Here is a 15,336-nt window from a genome sequence, read left to right on the forward strand (position 1 = left end):
TGCTTCATCTTTCTGCGGTTAGGCCAAGACTGCTGGGCAGGCTGCCTTTCGAGTCCTGACGCCGTTTGTTTCTAAAGTCCTGTCTACTGGATGAATTTTAAACTAGTGGCAGCTCTGCCATAGCCGATACGTACTTTATTGCTGCAGAAGGCCCTGAAGTATCCTTGTGCTAGCCACACAAAAGACATTCCTGCTCTTTTTTGATTGATGCAGAATAATTGTCAGGGCTGTTAGTTCCTTTTCTTCACCAAACCTCTGTGGTCTTGGCACTTGTAAGCTTTCCATTGCCTGGAATGATCGCTATTGGCAGAAGGACTAACCCTTGGTAGGCTCCCTGAACGCACGGCTTGCATCAAAGACTCCAGAGTTAAAAATGAGCAAGTTTCCTGTGGTCTCTTATTGCAGGAGGAAAGGTGGAGTCAGCTTAGCTGTCACAACAGGTAGGTCTGTTTTAAAAACGCACCCTTCGCTTAATTTTGAGGTGGAGAGGACATAGACGGGGAGTAGGGGGGCTTGTTTTCCAAGAAATATTAGTGATAATCTAGCTAAAATCTTGGTGACATCCTGGCTATCAGTAAGTCACTGCTGTAACTATGCAAGGTGACCTGGGAGAACGAGAGGGGCCTGCAGGGTCGTGTGTTTCACTGCATCGCACAGATGGTTGCGGTATCTGCCTTCCCCATGCCGGTAGCGGTGGGTTCGGTGGCTGGGGACAAGCCTCCCTCTCAAAATCCCCGCACGCTTTGCTGCCCGTCCTGACCGATACGGAGGTGCTCTGAAATGGAGAGAGGGAATTTCGAAGGGGAACGTGCACGCTCTCAGTAACCTCTGACTTGGAGCTGTAGTTCAAACACTAACTACAGTAACTCCCCACACCTACTTTTTTTTCCTCAGGACTGATGTGTTACGCCCCTCAGCACCCTGGAAGATGACACAGAAATGCAAAGTGGCCCCTCGGTCCTTCCTGGGTAGCCGTGACCTGAAACACCAGAAGACGGAGCAGCTGGAGAAGACTGGCAGGAGTACTGTATTTTGCCAAGAAATGGAGGACCTGAACATGCAAAACACGAAAGGAAAAGCACAACTAACGCTTACAGAAACTCCCGCTGTGGAGAGGGAGAGAAGGTAATGCCTTGGTTTCCTATCTTAACAGGAAAAAAGATACACACACCTGAAAGCTTCAACTTGTAATTTCAACCCTAGGCCTTTATGTAACAAATCTGCAACCTCAGCCACAGTGAAAATGGTAGAGCATGTCCCAGCTGAGCCGCAGCGTTGTGATCATTAAACACGTCCTGGTCATCATCTGGGATGGATTCTTGGAGATTGTTTATAAACCTGTAGTGGTCAAGAAAAGGCTTTTTGAAGGAGAAGGTCCTGCTGAGCCTGCACACCTGTATTAGAGATTTACTGTGACTAATCCTCTGTGTGGATTTACACTATGTGCTGTAAGCTAGCAGATGATGTAAAGAGGGCTGGGATGAAGTATGTTGTTCTGCAACTACTGGTACAATAGCACCTGGCAGGAATGTAAGAAAAGAGAAACAAAACCCTCCTGCTTTCCCTTCCTCTAATGTTACCTGCTGTAAGGAGCTGAAGTAGAACAAAGGATTAATTTCATAGCAATGTAATTTATTTGTCATCAGATGTGCACTCACAGGCAGGACATACAAGGCAGTAAACATGGAGAATGCTGGTAAGTGCATGGAGGCGGGAGCCGGGGTCTGGACCTTGGCTCCTACTAGGCTTTATTTCAATTATAAGTTAAAAAAAGATTATTTCTGACCTTACTGAACTATCTCTGTGCAGCCACTCCTTTTTCCTAGTGGTGCTGGTATCCCTCACATGAGAAGAAGGGGTGGAGGATGGAATATGGCACTCCCTCAGGCTGTCAGAGTCCCTGAAGCCTGTGATATCTGAACAGGCGGGTATCGTCCCCCACTGGATGTGATCCTAATTAGCATCCGTGATTGCTCTGAAACAGATGAGAACTAAGCATCTATCTCCTATACTGTGCACCCTACGCGCACAGATTCTCCTCTGCTTGCCAGGAGTCAGCGTGCCTGGCATCTACAGAATTGCACCTACTCTGTGCTCGAGGCCTGCAGGTGAACCAGGTGTGCTGCTACCAGCTGCGCAGTATTTACACGCGACGGCATACCTTGCTGTGCTCATTTTTATCTGTTCAGTGCTTCCCCTGCATTAACTTGCGCTGGGGTTAATACTGTACTGTCAGGTAGTGCAGAGTTAAACGTCCCTGTACATCAGTAAGGCATGATTCATACAGATAAAATAATTGCCAAATAAAACTTAAATTTTACATCCGTTACTTCTTTAAAAGTGGCACTGGACTTGACTTTAGCTTAACATATCAGATGATTTGGCATGTTAACAAGCAGAGGCTCTGTGAAGTTTCCCACTTCAAGCAACGTGTTCTAGATCAGATTGGAAGGAGTGAGGAGACGCTGACGAGGAGAGCTCCCAGCTGAGGACTGTATTTCACAGGGGCCATGGGGTGGGGAAAGCTGAGATCTGCTTGTGTGAAGGTAAAACAGCTGGGGTTTGTTTGTAGCAGGCAGGTAAAGCTGAGTGTGCCTGGAGTGAGGTGAGGTAAGGTGCTGTCTCCCAGCACGTGGGCCTCCCCTGCTGCAAAGTGTGTTCCCTTGAGGTACCCCCCTGCAGCCTCAGCTCTCCCCCTCTGTCCAAGCACCCTTCTTCAGGTGAGGTTTAGGTGCTGTCTTCCAGCACGTGGGCCTGCCCCGATGTGGGGGAAACCGCTTCCCACTCTCCATGCAATGGTAAATTGCAGCGTTTTGAGAAAGGTTTTTCCTGCAGGAGCACCTCCACTGATGTCCCAGCCAAACTGCAGGGGGTCAGCCCCTCCCTACAGTTACTGCTCGAATGAGCTGAGCTCTAAGAGTCCTTCGCTTTTCTCTCCTTTTTCGCTCTAGTTGCCATTAAGGTGAAGAAGAGCCTGGGGAAGAGGTTTCGCAGGTAGACAGCCAGGGAGGGCGTTAGGCCAGCTACAAGTACTTCCTTCTTCTTCTGTCCCACTGCATGGAGAACCACCTGAGCGACCTCTGCGGCTGTCTGTCCTTCGGCGGTGTTCTTGTCCATAACTGCCAAAGGAAAGCCGAGTAAGCATCAATGCCAGAAGGTAAGCCCAAGCTTAAGTACCCTTCCTAGCAATGCTCTGGTCTAACTGTCCGTGGCTGCTTGTATGGTTTTGGTTTTTACACCAGTTGTGTATGGGAATGCAGGCAGGTATAATTCATGGTTGGGCTAGAATTCAGTAGTTGCTGTCTAGGAAGGCTAAATTTTGGGGGTTACTGTTCCTACCCTGCATCCAAAGTTGTCTTCTGGTACTTCAGGGCTAACCTGGGTCCCCACCAGAGGCCATATATTGCAAGCACACTTTGGAGTAACTCAGTGAGGTGGAGATGCTTTAGATACAGGGCACAAAATCCTATCTCACCTCCGTAGCGAGATCCATCTGCTGTGACAGCATTGAGAGAGAGGTTTGTCTGAATGTATCCGGGGCTTACAACCGTCACATCAATGTCATACTGCTCTACCTCTGCTCGTAGACAATCAAAGAAGGCCTGGGTAGCATGCTTAGAGGCAGCATCTGAAAAACAGGAAAAGGATAATGCGCTAAGGAGAAGGAGCAGATTCACTGCCCTGAATGGGTTTTTCACTGCAATGCAGCCACTTCTCAGCAAGAACCCAGCAGCTGTTCTCCAACTTCTAGGCTGGGGTTTTTTTTAGTGCATGGCAGCAACAGGTAGTGGGAGTGAGAGGCAATTTAGGAAGGCAAAACGTAAATACTCAAGTGGGAAACTGGCTAGGATCCTGAGCTTAATATCACAGCCATGCCAAAGCACTACAGAGTGAACCCAAGCTGCCTCCCACTTGCAATAAAGCAGGCATGGAGCCTGGCTTGGGAAGCATTTGATAACGACAGGCTGGGGCTGGGGGAATGCGATGCCAGTAGAGGAGGGCAGAGCTGACGTTCGCTGCCGAGCGCCCTGCATGCGCTAAGCGCTACGGACTTGCAGAGCAGGTTCAGAGCTTGGCTGCACACAAGTCAAAACCTGATCACACAAGCAGACAGGAGTAGAGAAGCGTGGCCTAGGGCAGGATTTCCCCTTGTTAAATGGCTGAGCGACTCCTTTTGCTCGCTCCCTTTCCATGTATACTTGGTCACTACCACCGTGACTGCCATCACCTCAACATGGCTGCAGGGTTGACGCCAGCAGCACAGAGCTGAGCGCAGGCTGCATACCCTGTCTGAGGACCTAGGCAAGAGCTGAGCTCCGTGCTGCCGGGCCCACGCGGCGCTGATCGCTGTGCAAGCGCTCTGCAGGCTCTTCAGAACACACTTCTTGGTGCAGTCGTACCCACATCATCTGCAAGTCCAGATGGCCCAGATGTTCCAGGCTCTCCTTCACTCAGCATCATGCCCTACCACTCGTACGCCATCACCACTGTACTCTTCCATTTTTATGTTTACTTTCAGTGATTTACAGATGCTTGTATGCCAAACGCTCTCCTTTTAGTTCCTCCGTCTTTTATAAGGCTTTTTCCAATAATCTCATCAATATTATTTCTTGTCATAACTGATTTAGCATGAAGAGTTTGTTGGATTAAGATAACTGTTTAGGATTTTATTTTGGCATTGGTTGTGCTATGGCACTTTGTAACGTATTAAAACAAAAAGTTCCTACTTTCTTATAGGAGATTAACCAGGCAAACAGCAAGGATAAAATGCAATAAAATTATGGAATTAATCAGAAAGTTTATAGGGACTCTCAAGTGTTAAGATAGGAATATCAAGCTGTTTTCAAGACACTGAAAAAATATTCTCCTTCCCCATCCCTCAACAACTTTAGGACAGGGCTAAGATTTTGTATTTGAGAGTGCCTTCCTCAACAGCTGTCAGTGATTTGTGACCGCACTAAGAATGATGCACAGCTCTGCCCTTCCCTGCATGCAGCCAGCTCTACAGAGAGCTAAATGTGGAAGCAGTAGCCAAGTATTCATTCAGACTGGTGCCCCAAATATGTCTTCCCCATCTTCTGTGGAGGTACTTACATGCGGATCTGAAAGGAATGCTTATTTTGCCTTGAACGCTGCTGATGGCCACAATGTGGCCTTGTCTCCTCTTGATCATGGAGGGGAGAAGTGCTAGCAAAAGACAGAAAAGACCCATTCAGAATAACAGTCCTGCCACTACTGCTGTCAAGAATCGATGCTTTCAGAGCATGCAAAGATGCCTAAGTGAATTACAAGATCCTTGTTCAGTGTAGGGGTTGGGCAAGGGATAGTGCTTGGGATGCCTCTAACTGAAGCTGCAGCCTGGCTGGGATGTTCACCGACGAGGCTGCACAGAGGCTGTTATAGTTGCTATGATCTCCCACAGGCATGGTCAGCAGGACTTGCTCTTTTCTGCCACCAGTACATCTTTCCATTTCCTGCAGCTGACACCCTCCAGGCTGAACTTTCTGTGTAACTGAAGAAGCTTCCTAGGAAAGCTACAGCTTCACCTAGAACCCCTACTGCGTTCTCTAGGGTTTTATCAGCGCAGACAGGCTAACCATGTCTCTCGTTGTAAGTTCCTGCCAGACTAGAGTCAGGAGGTGTTTTAAACAGGATGGTATCTCTGATCAGGTACTTCCCGTGCAGTCATGCCCACGCATCTCCTTTAGGCCTGCCCATAAAACAAAACTTTCCTCCCCTCTTATGCTGTGCTGTACCAAATACAATTACAAACAGAAGTTAAGCTGTGCTTATTTGTGTTGGCCTGCAGAAGGTATCAGCCAACTCCACTGTCCCCCTGTAATCTGGATCACGGGTACCTTTGGTGAGGGCTATAGGACCAAAATAATTTGTTTCCATCACTTTCTTATCCACATCCAGTCCTGTGTCCACAATTGTGCCTCGGAAGCTGATGCCTGCATTGTTGATCAGTATGTCCACGTGACCCAAGTACTTCAGGATCTCTTCAGCAGCATTTAGGACAGTTTTAGTGTCCGAGAGGTCAAATACCACAGTGTGAGGTTTGTGCGTCTGTGAATAAACAAAAATTAGCAAAAGACCAGTTCAGGCTGTGCTTGAATGTGCTGTATGTTCATGCTCATGATGGGATTTCCCAGCTCTGGAAGCACAGAAGCAGGGCCATCCAAACCTTGTGCAATTAGAGTGCAGCAGTTCCATTTGGTAGGAATACATGACAGAAGCAGGTTGTGCTCTCATTTTTCTCTGCTCCTATAGCCTGTTCCTTATACCAGAGCCTAGGAAAGGGGCAAGTGAGATCTTCCTCAAGTACTAAAGTCTCCTGTTGTCTTATTAAAGAAAATGCGTCTGAAAAAGTCAAAAACTTAACCATGTGTCTTCCACAGAAGCCAGCAATACCCTTCTTAGCCACTGTCAGCAGAAATAGACATCAAAAATAAAAGCCAACAGAAGGAAAGTCACTTTTCCAGATTCAGTATGTGACATACAGATGCAAGGGTCTGGGCACTCTGCACTCGCATGCTTTCACTTCCATTACGAGGCAAGGAGCCCTTCAAATGGCTTATTTTTGCAGGGTTATTACAAGATATGACATGTCAGCTCAATGTACTCCATAGCAATGTCTATCCCTAACCACAGAGTTGCATTTTTCCTATTGCTCAACCGAACAACCCACAAGCAATTCTGTAACTTCTGCAATAACATGAACAGAAATCCCAGCCGCACGAGACGAGAAGCGTCTCCTTCTCCCACACTTACGTTCTTTCGGTGATTGGTCATGGTAGAAAGCTGCTGCACCAGGTCTTTGAGTTTCTCGCTGTCTCTGCCACAGAGCACCAGCTTGGAGCCAGCTGCATGGAAGGCTTTTGCACATTCTTTGGAGGAAGCAAGGAAGAGAGAAAAGTAGACATTTGAATGCCAGAAACAAACAGCAGATCCACATCATACCTGGTGATAGCCTAAAACTGCTTTTAGCTGGCGAGGATCTAAGGTGGCTTTATTACTCCTGAGTGATAGGTTGATTTACAGTGAAGTCGCAGCAAGATGCCATTTTCCTGTGACTTTGACAGACACGTGACAGCAGTGAGGCTGCTGGTGTGTTCACAGTTACTGTGCTGTTTACGCAGTTATTGTGCTGTTTACGCATCCTCCCACATCAGCTGGTCGAATTTGCCTGTGCCTCTTAATTTTTGACTATATGCCCTTCTTAACAACAGTTACCTTGTGTATGTCATCTAGTACGGCAGGGCCTGGTCTTAGGAGTTTCAGTTTTAGTGAACGCCTCCAAAGGTTTTGGAAGCCTTGGAGCTCATGGCTTCATCGAATTGATTCTCTTCATCAAGAAAAGCCTGAAGAATGGATGCCATGCTGTTGTCCTCCTTTCAGCGCTACCAGCTGCTGAGGCAATCGCATGTTCTTCTACCCCACCCCTCTGTGATCCAGTGAGACAAATTTGCTTATTTGTGCAAGAGATGACAGTGGGTGGTAACGAAGGGTGTTTAAGAACACACAGTAATTAGAGGTGGTCTAGTATGTTAATGACTGGGAGTGAGGGGAATAGTGTAAGATCTGGCCAATGAGTTAATAAGGGGAGAAACTTCACTGTACAATGGTGGAAATCTATACACCCACAACACACAGCGCTTCACCTGCCCAGCCTATCACAGCTGGAAGGTCTCTCCTGAGATACTAGTATCTATCTACAGATTCTTTCACCACTCCCAGCTCTTTGGTTCAGGCAGAGAGGACCATTTCATCTCCTTTGGCCATTCAGTTGAACACCTCTATCCTTAAGGACAAACTCACATGCAAAGACACCATCAGTTTAAGCTCTATTTGTTCTATAAATGTACCCATCCTAATGAAAGGCCTTGGTAGCAGGGAGCACCTTGTCGTCTCTTCAAGAAGCTTTTAAAGCAAGTGTAGAAAGCAGAATTAGAGAACGTATCCACCCAAAGAATATTTTATTTGGAAAAAAAACCCTGTGTTTTTATTTAGAAAAAAACACTCACAGGTGTTAATTTTGCCAAGAGTTTGAATTTAGAATGGATGGATTTGTACCACAAGAGAAAAGGTACCTTAACTTGTCGGAGAGGGGCAAGGGGAAGGAGTAGAAAGTATAGCAGGGTATCTGGAAATAAAACAAACATAAATGCAGAACACCAATTCTGGGAGGTTTTGGAGAAACAATTTGACTTCCTGGTTTTTTCAGGATTTAGAGAAAAGACCCCTGACAGCACAAGAACAGCATAACTTGTTCCTTGCTTGATGAAAATTTTCCTCAACAGATTTTGAGACTTTCTTGCATCAAAATTTGCACTGGCTATACTTATAACCGATATGGCTGTGCAAGCTGTGTCTCTCAAAATTCAGAGCAATAGGAACTTTCTGCTTATTACTGCTTTATTCCAATAGGTATCCCTTCCACAGCCCTCTGCTTGTCCTGCCTTCGGTGCTCTTCTTTCGGTACCTACCTTTTCCCAGGCCAGAGGTAGCCCCTGTGATCACGACCACTGCTTCCTGGAGGTAAGCTCGCATCCGCATCCACTGCAATAGCCGGAAAAGGGCGAAGATCCCCAAGCTGCCAAAAAGCAGTGGGATGATGACTGTGCTTGTGAGATCCATGAGTTTTCCTTTCTGGACGGTCTTCCTAGAGCCACAAGATGAAAGGAAACAGATCATTTCACCATCCAGAAAATTAGCAGAGGCTTGAAAACTAGAGGAATCCTTTTTCTTAACCCTGCCTTAGACCACCAATAAACCAAATCCCATACAGAGGTATCTTAAACAGATTTCCTCATCCCTTCATTTAGACTTTCAAAAGTTCATGTCAGTACCCAATTTTAAGCATTTAAATGCTAATCTGAACGTCCCAGCAGGACACTTGGTGTTGGATCTTGTCAGCTGTCATATAACAAACTTGGGTTCAGAGATGCTGTTCCCACATGCTTTTCCATTTTGCTCTAGATTCACTCTCTTATACAAAGCGTATTTAGAGTGGAAGCTCCTCAGGGCTGGGATATGTCTCTGCATTCTTCAGATTGTAATAAAACCTCTTAGATTTCTCTAGAACAGCCAGTACCACAGTATCCACATGCCAGAGACCAGTTACTGTGTATTATCCTAGATGGATATAAGCCAGTCTGTCTTCTGGAGACGCAGAGTAAGTTTTCTCTCTGAGCACATTATTTGCTTAATGCACTGAAATCTCCAGCGTCTTTCACCACCCGTTAGTAGAGACAAGTTATCTGATTTAAATGAACCACATGTCCAATCTAGTAGGCTAAAGCCTACATTCATGCTCTTTACTTTTATGCCAACATTAATTGTGCACTTTAACAGCATGAACCTATGTTCTAATATACTGAAATTAAACCTCTGAATGAAACCCAAGCTAAAGGTATCTAGGAGACCTAGCTCGTCCTGGAATTGGATTCTGATACTAATGCATAGCTCTAATCTCCTTGCTAAGCCATTGCCTTCAAGGGATTAGTTTATGTTACAGCTTACTACATGGCCAAAGAGTAAGTGATACTTCTGCTGTCAAAAAGGTCACTAATTTTCCCACTGTATATACCCCCCACTTTTATGCTTGATGTCACAGTAAAGTCAGTTACAACCCCTTCCTGGAATCTATACAACTTTTGGGGCACACATTAAGTCAAAACCAAATATTAGTATATCTTCCCTGATGTGTAGATAAGAGTTTGAACTCTTGCAATTTGACCTGCAAGATAGGCCTTTACCAGGAAGATATGGGAAAGGTCTGGGCACACAACTCATACACTACTTCAAACAAAAGGACAGCACGAGTAGAAGAAAACAAGAGGTAACTAATAATGCTAAGCTGGAATTCAGGGTCATTAAGTAGGACTGAGCTTGTACGGAGCTGAAGGGATGACAGAGGCTCTACATGCCGTGGAACAAAGCTAATGTGGAAAACGTCAGGCTCTTCCAGATTTCCATCAGGGGCTTAGACAGAATTCCTCAAGTAGCTGGTCACTGAACAGACTAGCTTGCTGAACCAGCAGTGAACCGTATAAAATAAGTATTTCTGGAGGTATAGCTAGAACACAGTAAAATAACACATAAAGATAGCTGAGCTAGCTCTAAATAAACTTGACAAGGTCTAAAAATAAAGCCACCAAGTTAGTACACAGCTCTTCTCAAGGTACTATGGAGGTTCCCATTCATCAGCTAACTCACATATCTACAAAGTACTTCATTGTGTAATACACCGTGCATGTCCAGCTAGACATCCAGGCCACAAGCTCCCCCGGGTATAGGGGGTATGCCCAAAGTGGGAAATCAGAAACCCAAAAGGAGAATGAAACTCATTCCGTTGCAAAGCAGTGCATGAGCACAGCATCCAGCTGCTCAGACCAGTGTCTTACTCTTCCACCTCTTTGCGCTGAGTGCGCATAAAGAGTGTATTTTGTACTGATTTACACCAGATGACTGATAGAGCTGATGTAACATAAGAGTGTGTATCACCCCTAAAATAATTCCTAGGAAAGAGCTGTTTAGGTACAAGGCCACTGGACTTCTTTAGGCTGGATAAGCAGGAGGTTCTCCTTACGGGTTCACGCTCAGCTAGTCATTTAAAGCAGCTGCCCTCTTTATGTTGTCCCTTTTGTTTTTTTGCTCTCAAAGGTCTCTTGAGATTCAGAAGACAAGATGTGGGCAGGGACAACAGGTGCTGTGCTGACATTGAGCAGCGTGGCTTACAGGACATTTTGGAATCAAAAATCTTCAGCTCCCATTTAGGACCCTTTGTTATTTCCACAGTGGGAGCTGACAGGTGGAGTGGCACTTCCTTTATGAGCCCATGTTGAAGCTGAGGCATTTTAAAAATCTGGCCCTGACCAGCCTTGCTTCTGATTTCAGTAAAATGCAGATGACTCTGTAAAGCAGATGAAAAGGTAATGGAAAGATGGGGCTTTTCTGATACCTTTTCTAACTAAACCACACTAGGAGATGAGAGGGAGTCCCATGTTTGACTACAGCACAGTTCTTTCACATTCTTTGGCAAAAATAAAGGTTGAGTTTGCAAGGACTGAACTCTCTGCCACAGGGGCTGGTAGAAAAGAGCCCCCATCTTACCAACTAAAAGCTAACCTTGTTTTGGTCAGATAGCATCCATTGCTCATGAATATGAACCAGTTATGCCTGCTTAACTTATTCCTTAATCATATCACTTATTCATCTACTTTCTAAACAAAGAAGGTCTGCCTTTAATCCTTTTTCATTTGAAAAATCTTTCCTAGCCTTTTATTGTTTTTCTTTCTCTTCCCTGCCCCCCCACATTATATACAGGAACTGGGCAAATTACCCAATCTCTGCCCTAAGGCTGCAGCAAGTCATGAACCCGGTCAGCAGCAACAACCCACTTCGGCAGCTTCCAGGATAGAGTGTGAATCAACAGGTAACCCCCTCTGATATATGGGGAAGGGAAAGACTGGATGAAGGAGCGGGGGCAAGAGAGAGAAGGACTAGCCGATCAGAGATGTACATCCTTTTTTATTAGGGCGTACAGTGGCAGTACCTTCTTTCAAGGAAGGTACTCAAATGGCCCCTTAAAAAGAGCCCCAGAACAAAGAAGATCTCAGTTCAGTCAGACTTGAGAAAGAGGACAACCAAGCTGAACTAAATTATTTTGGAAAGAAGAATTTCTGTAGCACCTTAGACCTACAGCAACAAGTTTTGCTTTGATTTCATAGACTAGTTTAGTCACAAACCCATGAGTCCTTATTTTAGCTTGTCATATTGAGCATGCTGAAAAAAAAAAATTATAAAGTAAGTATCAGTGGAACAAGAGAACATGGAAATCAGCTGAAGCCATAGAGCCACACTGCAGTATGTTCAACAATATCCATCGTACTGAGCCCAGTGCCAGGCTATTGACACAACAGGGTGGCAGTTATGTTCTGTTCAGTTTTCGGGATTATTTGGTGGAAAGACCAAAGGAAGGAATTGCTGCAACCTGAAGGAGAAGTTCTATTCTGTTCAGTATTACGGTTATTTGCTGCAAAAGCCAGAGGAAAAAACTGCTGCAATCTGAAGGAGAATGAAATAGATCATAGATAAAAAAGACTTGATTCACATCAACAAAAATGCTAAGTTGCAAGACAAAGGCTGGGAGAAGAAGATAAAAAGCATAAAACCCAACTTAAGATAGATAACACTTTGAAGTAGCTAAAGACATCCCAGGGCAGGTACCACCATGTCACATTAAAAACACGGGGGAGGGTGGGGAACACATGGGTTTCCACACCTAATTCGAGATGAACCGGATATCCTCAGACATCTTGCTCAAGGGTCTGAGACCCCACTATCACCTTTGTTCAAAAATTTGGCTATTCATGCTGAAAACAACTGTTATTAATTCTTAACAGATAATGTTTATGACACGAGGTTATTGGCAGGAGGGAAGCCACTGCTCATAATTGGTTCAAATAAAGTCCTGTAATTCTCAGTTCTCCATCCCAAAAGGCAGGATTGGAACATGCAGGTTATTAGAGAGCAGAAATAAGAACACCGCTAATGTAAGCAAATACCGGTGATTGGAAACTTTTTGAAAGGCTTACCATAAAATATATCCCATATATCCAGTTAAAAAAAACCCTGCCCCTTAAAACAAAAACTGGATGTTATCCCGTAAAAGCCAGGACAATGATTTCCGAAGGAACAAGGATCCTGGTTAATAAGGTCAAGAGTGCACTAAAGGCAGCAAAGATGAGATCAAGTCCTGAAAGAAACTAAAGCCACGCTCGTTTCCCTAAACACCACCTATTCTCCTTTAGCTTCAGCCACCTAGAATCACATTGTCCTTTACATGACAAATGGCAGCAACTGGGAGGCTATTTTCAGAAATCAAAAGGTGTCATTTAAAAGGTGGGGGGATAAAAGGAAGGAAAAAAATATTTTTTTCTAAGGAAGCCCTTGTCCAGGAGCACAGCAGCTCTAAGCTTGATTAGCTACCAACTTTAGCCTGAAGAAAGCACAATATCCTACCTTTGAAAAGAACTCACTTACCAGTGACTCTGTGCGATGGTGTCTCCCTCTGGTCTTTTAACAGGACAGACCTGACTTAAATTTGGAAATGGCAGCAGTCCAAGCAAATGCGCTCTGTCCAATGCCAGCGCAGCCAAGAACTGCCTCTGAAAACAAGCCTCAGGAATACGGTCTGTGACCTTCGAAATGTGGGGGTAATTTAACCTAGTACTAAATAAATAATTTATAGTATTGAATCCAGAGCATCCATAAAGAGCAATACTAAAAAAAAAAAAAAGGCAACTTGTGAATCAGTTGCAATTCTCTATTACTGTAATTAGTTTTGGGCCATACACTGATTTTATAGTGCACACCCTAAAATGGGTACCACGCTAATTAAAACAAAAAGGACTTTTTTCTGTTTTTCTTTAGGATTCTTGAGAACTTTGAGCACAACTGAACAGACAGATGAGTTTCTCATCACAATCTGCATCAAAACCTGGTATTTACTGGGGGAATGGGCATTCCCTCCAGCAGACCAAATTCACTAAATCCCTTGTAAGCCATGTTTGACAGGGAGAAAAGTGAGCATTACTTGCATTTTATATCAGCTGAACAGTTTTACTGACCCAACTGCTTTGGAAAGAAACGGAAATGAAACTTATAGACATCTAAGCCAGGAAAAAAAAAAGTCATATAGCATTGTCTGTTAAATCAGTGGTTTAATATAAGCCAATGGGAAATTTGCTGACAATTTCTCTGATGCACAAAATCCCCATAAATGGTAAGTTAACCTTAAAAAAAGTCATTCAAAACCCACTGAGAAAAAACAGTGATTACATTCGTTCAAACAATTGACTTACTGAAGTGCCAGTCTGCACTTACATGCTTACATAATCAGCTTTCATTCCAAACTTTATGCGCAGAAAATAATGTAAAAAATACACTGAGGTCATCAGAAACCAGTAAAACTCCTAAGAAGGGACGCAGCAGCTGGGCAGAGCTCCTCACTACAACACGACCATTTCAAACAGAAAACAGAGAAGGGGTTCAGAAGAAGGAATACAATAACCCAGCTGGAATTCTCAAAAGAAATGATGGGAACTGGTGTTACTAGGAGTGCCACAGAAGTGCTACCACTGGTAGCTGGTAGGTCTCATTCTAAGTAGCTGGCAACAACGAATGAGTGTTTGAGGTTTGCTGCGGGGTAGGTAAGTATCAGTTGTAATATTCTGAATTAACTTTTTCTAGCACGATTAGAATGAACTACCATCTCACAAGCATGACTTGAAGCAACGCCTAGGAAAACCATTTGTTGTATTTCAGCAGTCATTCAATGGCATCCTGCTTATGTTTTTACGTAATTGTTATGCAAAACAACCACCTGGTCCCATGGTACGGGGCGGGGGGAAATATGTTTCCCAAAAAACAGACTGGACTTGAGAAATCATCTTCTCATAAATCCTCCTGCCACTTTTACTCAGTTACAAGCTTCATTTCCAACCCTGCCACTCGAAAATCCTCTATTGGTGTTTGGGACACAAACAAAGGTAAATCAAAGTTTTCATTAGAAAATTAAAACATTGGCTGTGCCAGAGAAAGTATTTTGCAGACATTTACCAAATCAAGAACCACCTAAAACATAGTGAGAAAATGACAGTTGGCTTAATGTCTCTCCCCGCCCTGATTTACATATAAACATGTATTTAACAGCTGTAGCAGGGATGAACTATGTACTTGAGAGCCCAGGGCTTCCCTGCGCGCAGATCAGGGGCGCTTTCACCCAACCTCCCGCATCTGCCAGACCTCCCTCTCCCCTCGGCGCCTCCCCGTGGGCTCCCCTGCGGCGGGCGGAGGTGGGCAGGCCCCACGGCCAGCGGCGGGCGCCGCAGGGTCACTGTGACAGGAAGGGGCTGCCTCCCCTCCGGAAGGGACCGAGGCGGCTGGGGCTGAGGGGACGGGGAGGCCTCGGGGGGCCGCCGGGCCCTACCTGGCTACTGCCGTCACCATGGCCACGCCGGAAGTGCCGGGAGCGTGCGCATGCGCCTAGACGCCGCCGGGGGGAGGCGGGCTTTCCGCCAGAGCGTCCAATGACAGAGGGCTCCTCCGCGACGCGACCCGGAAAACGCTGCCGAAGGGCGGCCTGCCCTCGCCGGTCCGCCCGCAGGTGCCGCCCGGCCGGGGAGCGGTGCTCCCGGGCCGGGGTTCCCCCAGGCGGGTGTGCGGCCTCCCGCCCGGCCGAGAGGTCCTGCCTTTGCCGCCCGCCGCGCCAGGGCCGAGGCTCTTCACCGCGGGCTCCCGCCCTTTGCCTGGGTATTGCTTATCCCG

The 15,336-nt window shown here is 45.6% G+C and overlaps 1 protein-coding gene and 1 long non-coding RNA gene across 3 annotated transcripts; one reads left to right on the top strand and one right to left on the bottom strand.

The window, feature by feature from the left end:
* Positions 1-1,611: 1,611 nt before the first annotated feature.
* On the bottom strand, positions 1,612-15,065 carry DHRS7B (dehydrogenase/reductase 7B). Of its 2 annotated transcripts, none has more exons than XM_075165385.1 (7): positions 14,999-15,065; positions 8,490-8,665; positions 6,775-6,890; positions 5,859-6,069; positions 5,095-5,187; positions 3,476-3,628; positions 1,612-3,119 (listed from the first exon to the last, which is right to left on the bottom strand). In XM_075165385.1, exons 1-7 carry the CDS (start codon positions 15,016-15,018, stop codon positions 2,914-2,916), a joined length of 975 nt encoding a protein of 324 aa, XP_075021486.1. In that variant the 5' UTR covers positions 15,019-15,065; the 3' UTR covers positions 1,612-2,913. The 2 variants fall into 2 exon arrangements, with proteins under 2 accessions (XP_075021486.1, XP_075021487.1); XM_075165386.1 differs by lacking the exon at positions 14,999-15,065 and adding an exon at positions 13,051-13,122.
* Positions 3,071-13,265, top strand: LOC142089216 (uncharacterized). The gene is made up of 4 exons (XR_012676131.1): positions 3,071-3,157; positions 8,431-8,541; positions 11,332-11,440; positions 13,094-13,265. It is a non-coding gene; the product is annotated as an uncharacterized LOC142089216 (long non-coding RNA).
* Positions 15,066-15,336: the final 271 nt, after the last annotated feature.

The sequence above is a fragment of the Calonectris borealis genome, chromosome 16 (genome assembly GCF_964195595.1).
Source record: "Calonectris borealis chromosome 16, bCalBor7.hap1.2, whole genome shotgun sequence".
NCBI classification, from domain to species: domain Eukaryota; kingdom Metazoa; phylum Chordata; class Aves; order Procellariiformes; family Procellariidae; genus Calonectris; species Calonectris borealis.

Excerpts from the sequence above, each read along its gene's own strand:
- DHRS7B (XM_075165385.1), bottom strand. The coding sequence starts at position 15,018 with ATGGTGACGGCAGTAGCCAG. Across the intron at positions 3,629-5,094 it reads CATTCCTTTCAGATCCGCAT|ATGCTGCCTCTAAGCATGCT; the intron begins GTAAGTACCTCC and ends CCTGTTTTTCAG. Across the intron at positions 3,120-3,475 it reads AGATGGATCTCGCTACGGAG|TTATGGACAAGAACACCGCC; the intron begins GTGAGATAGGAT and ends TTCCTTTGGCAG.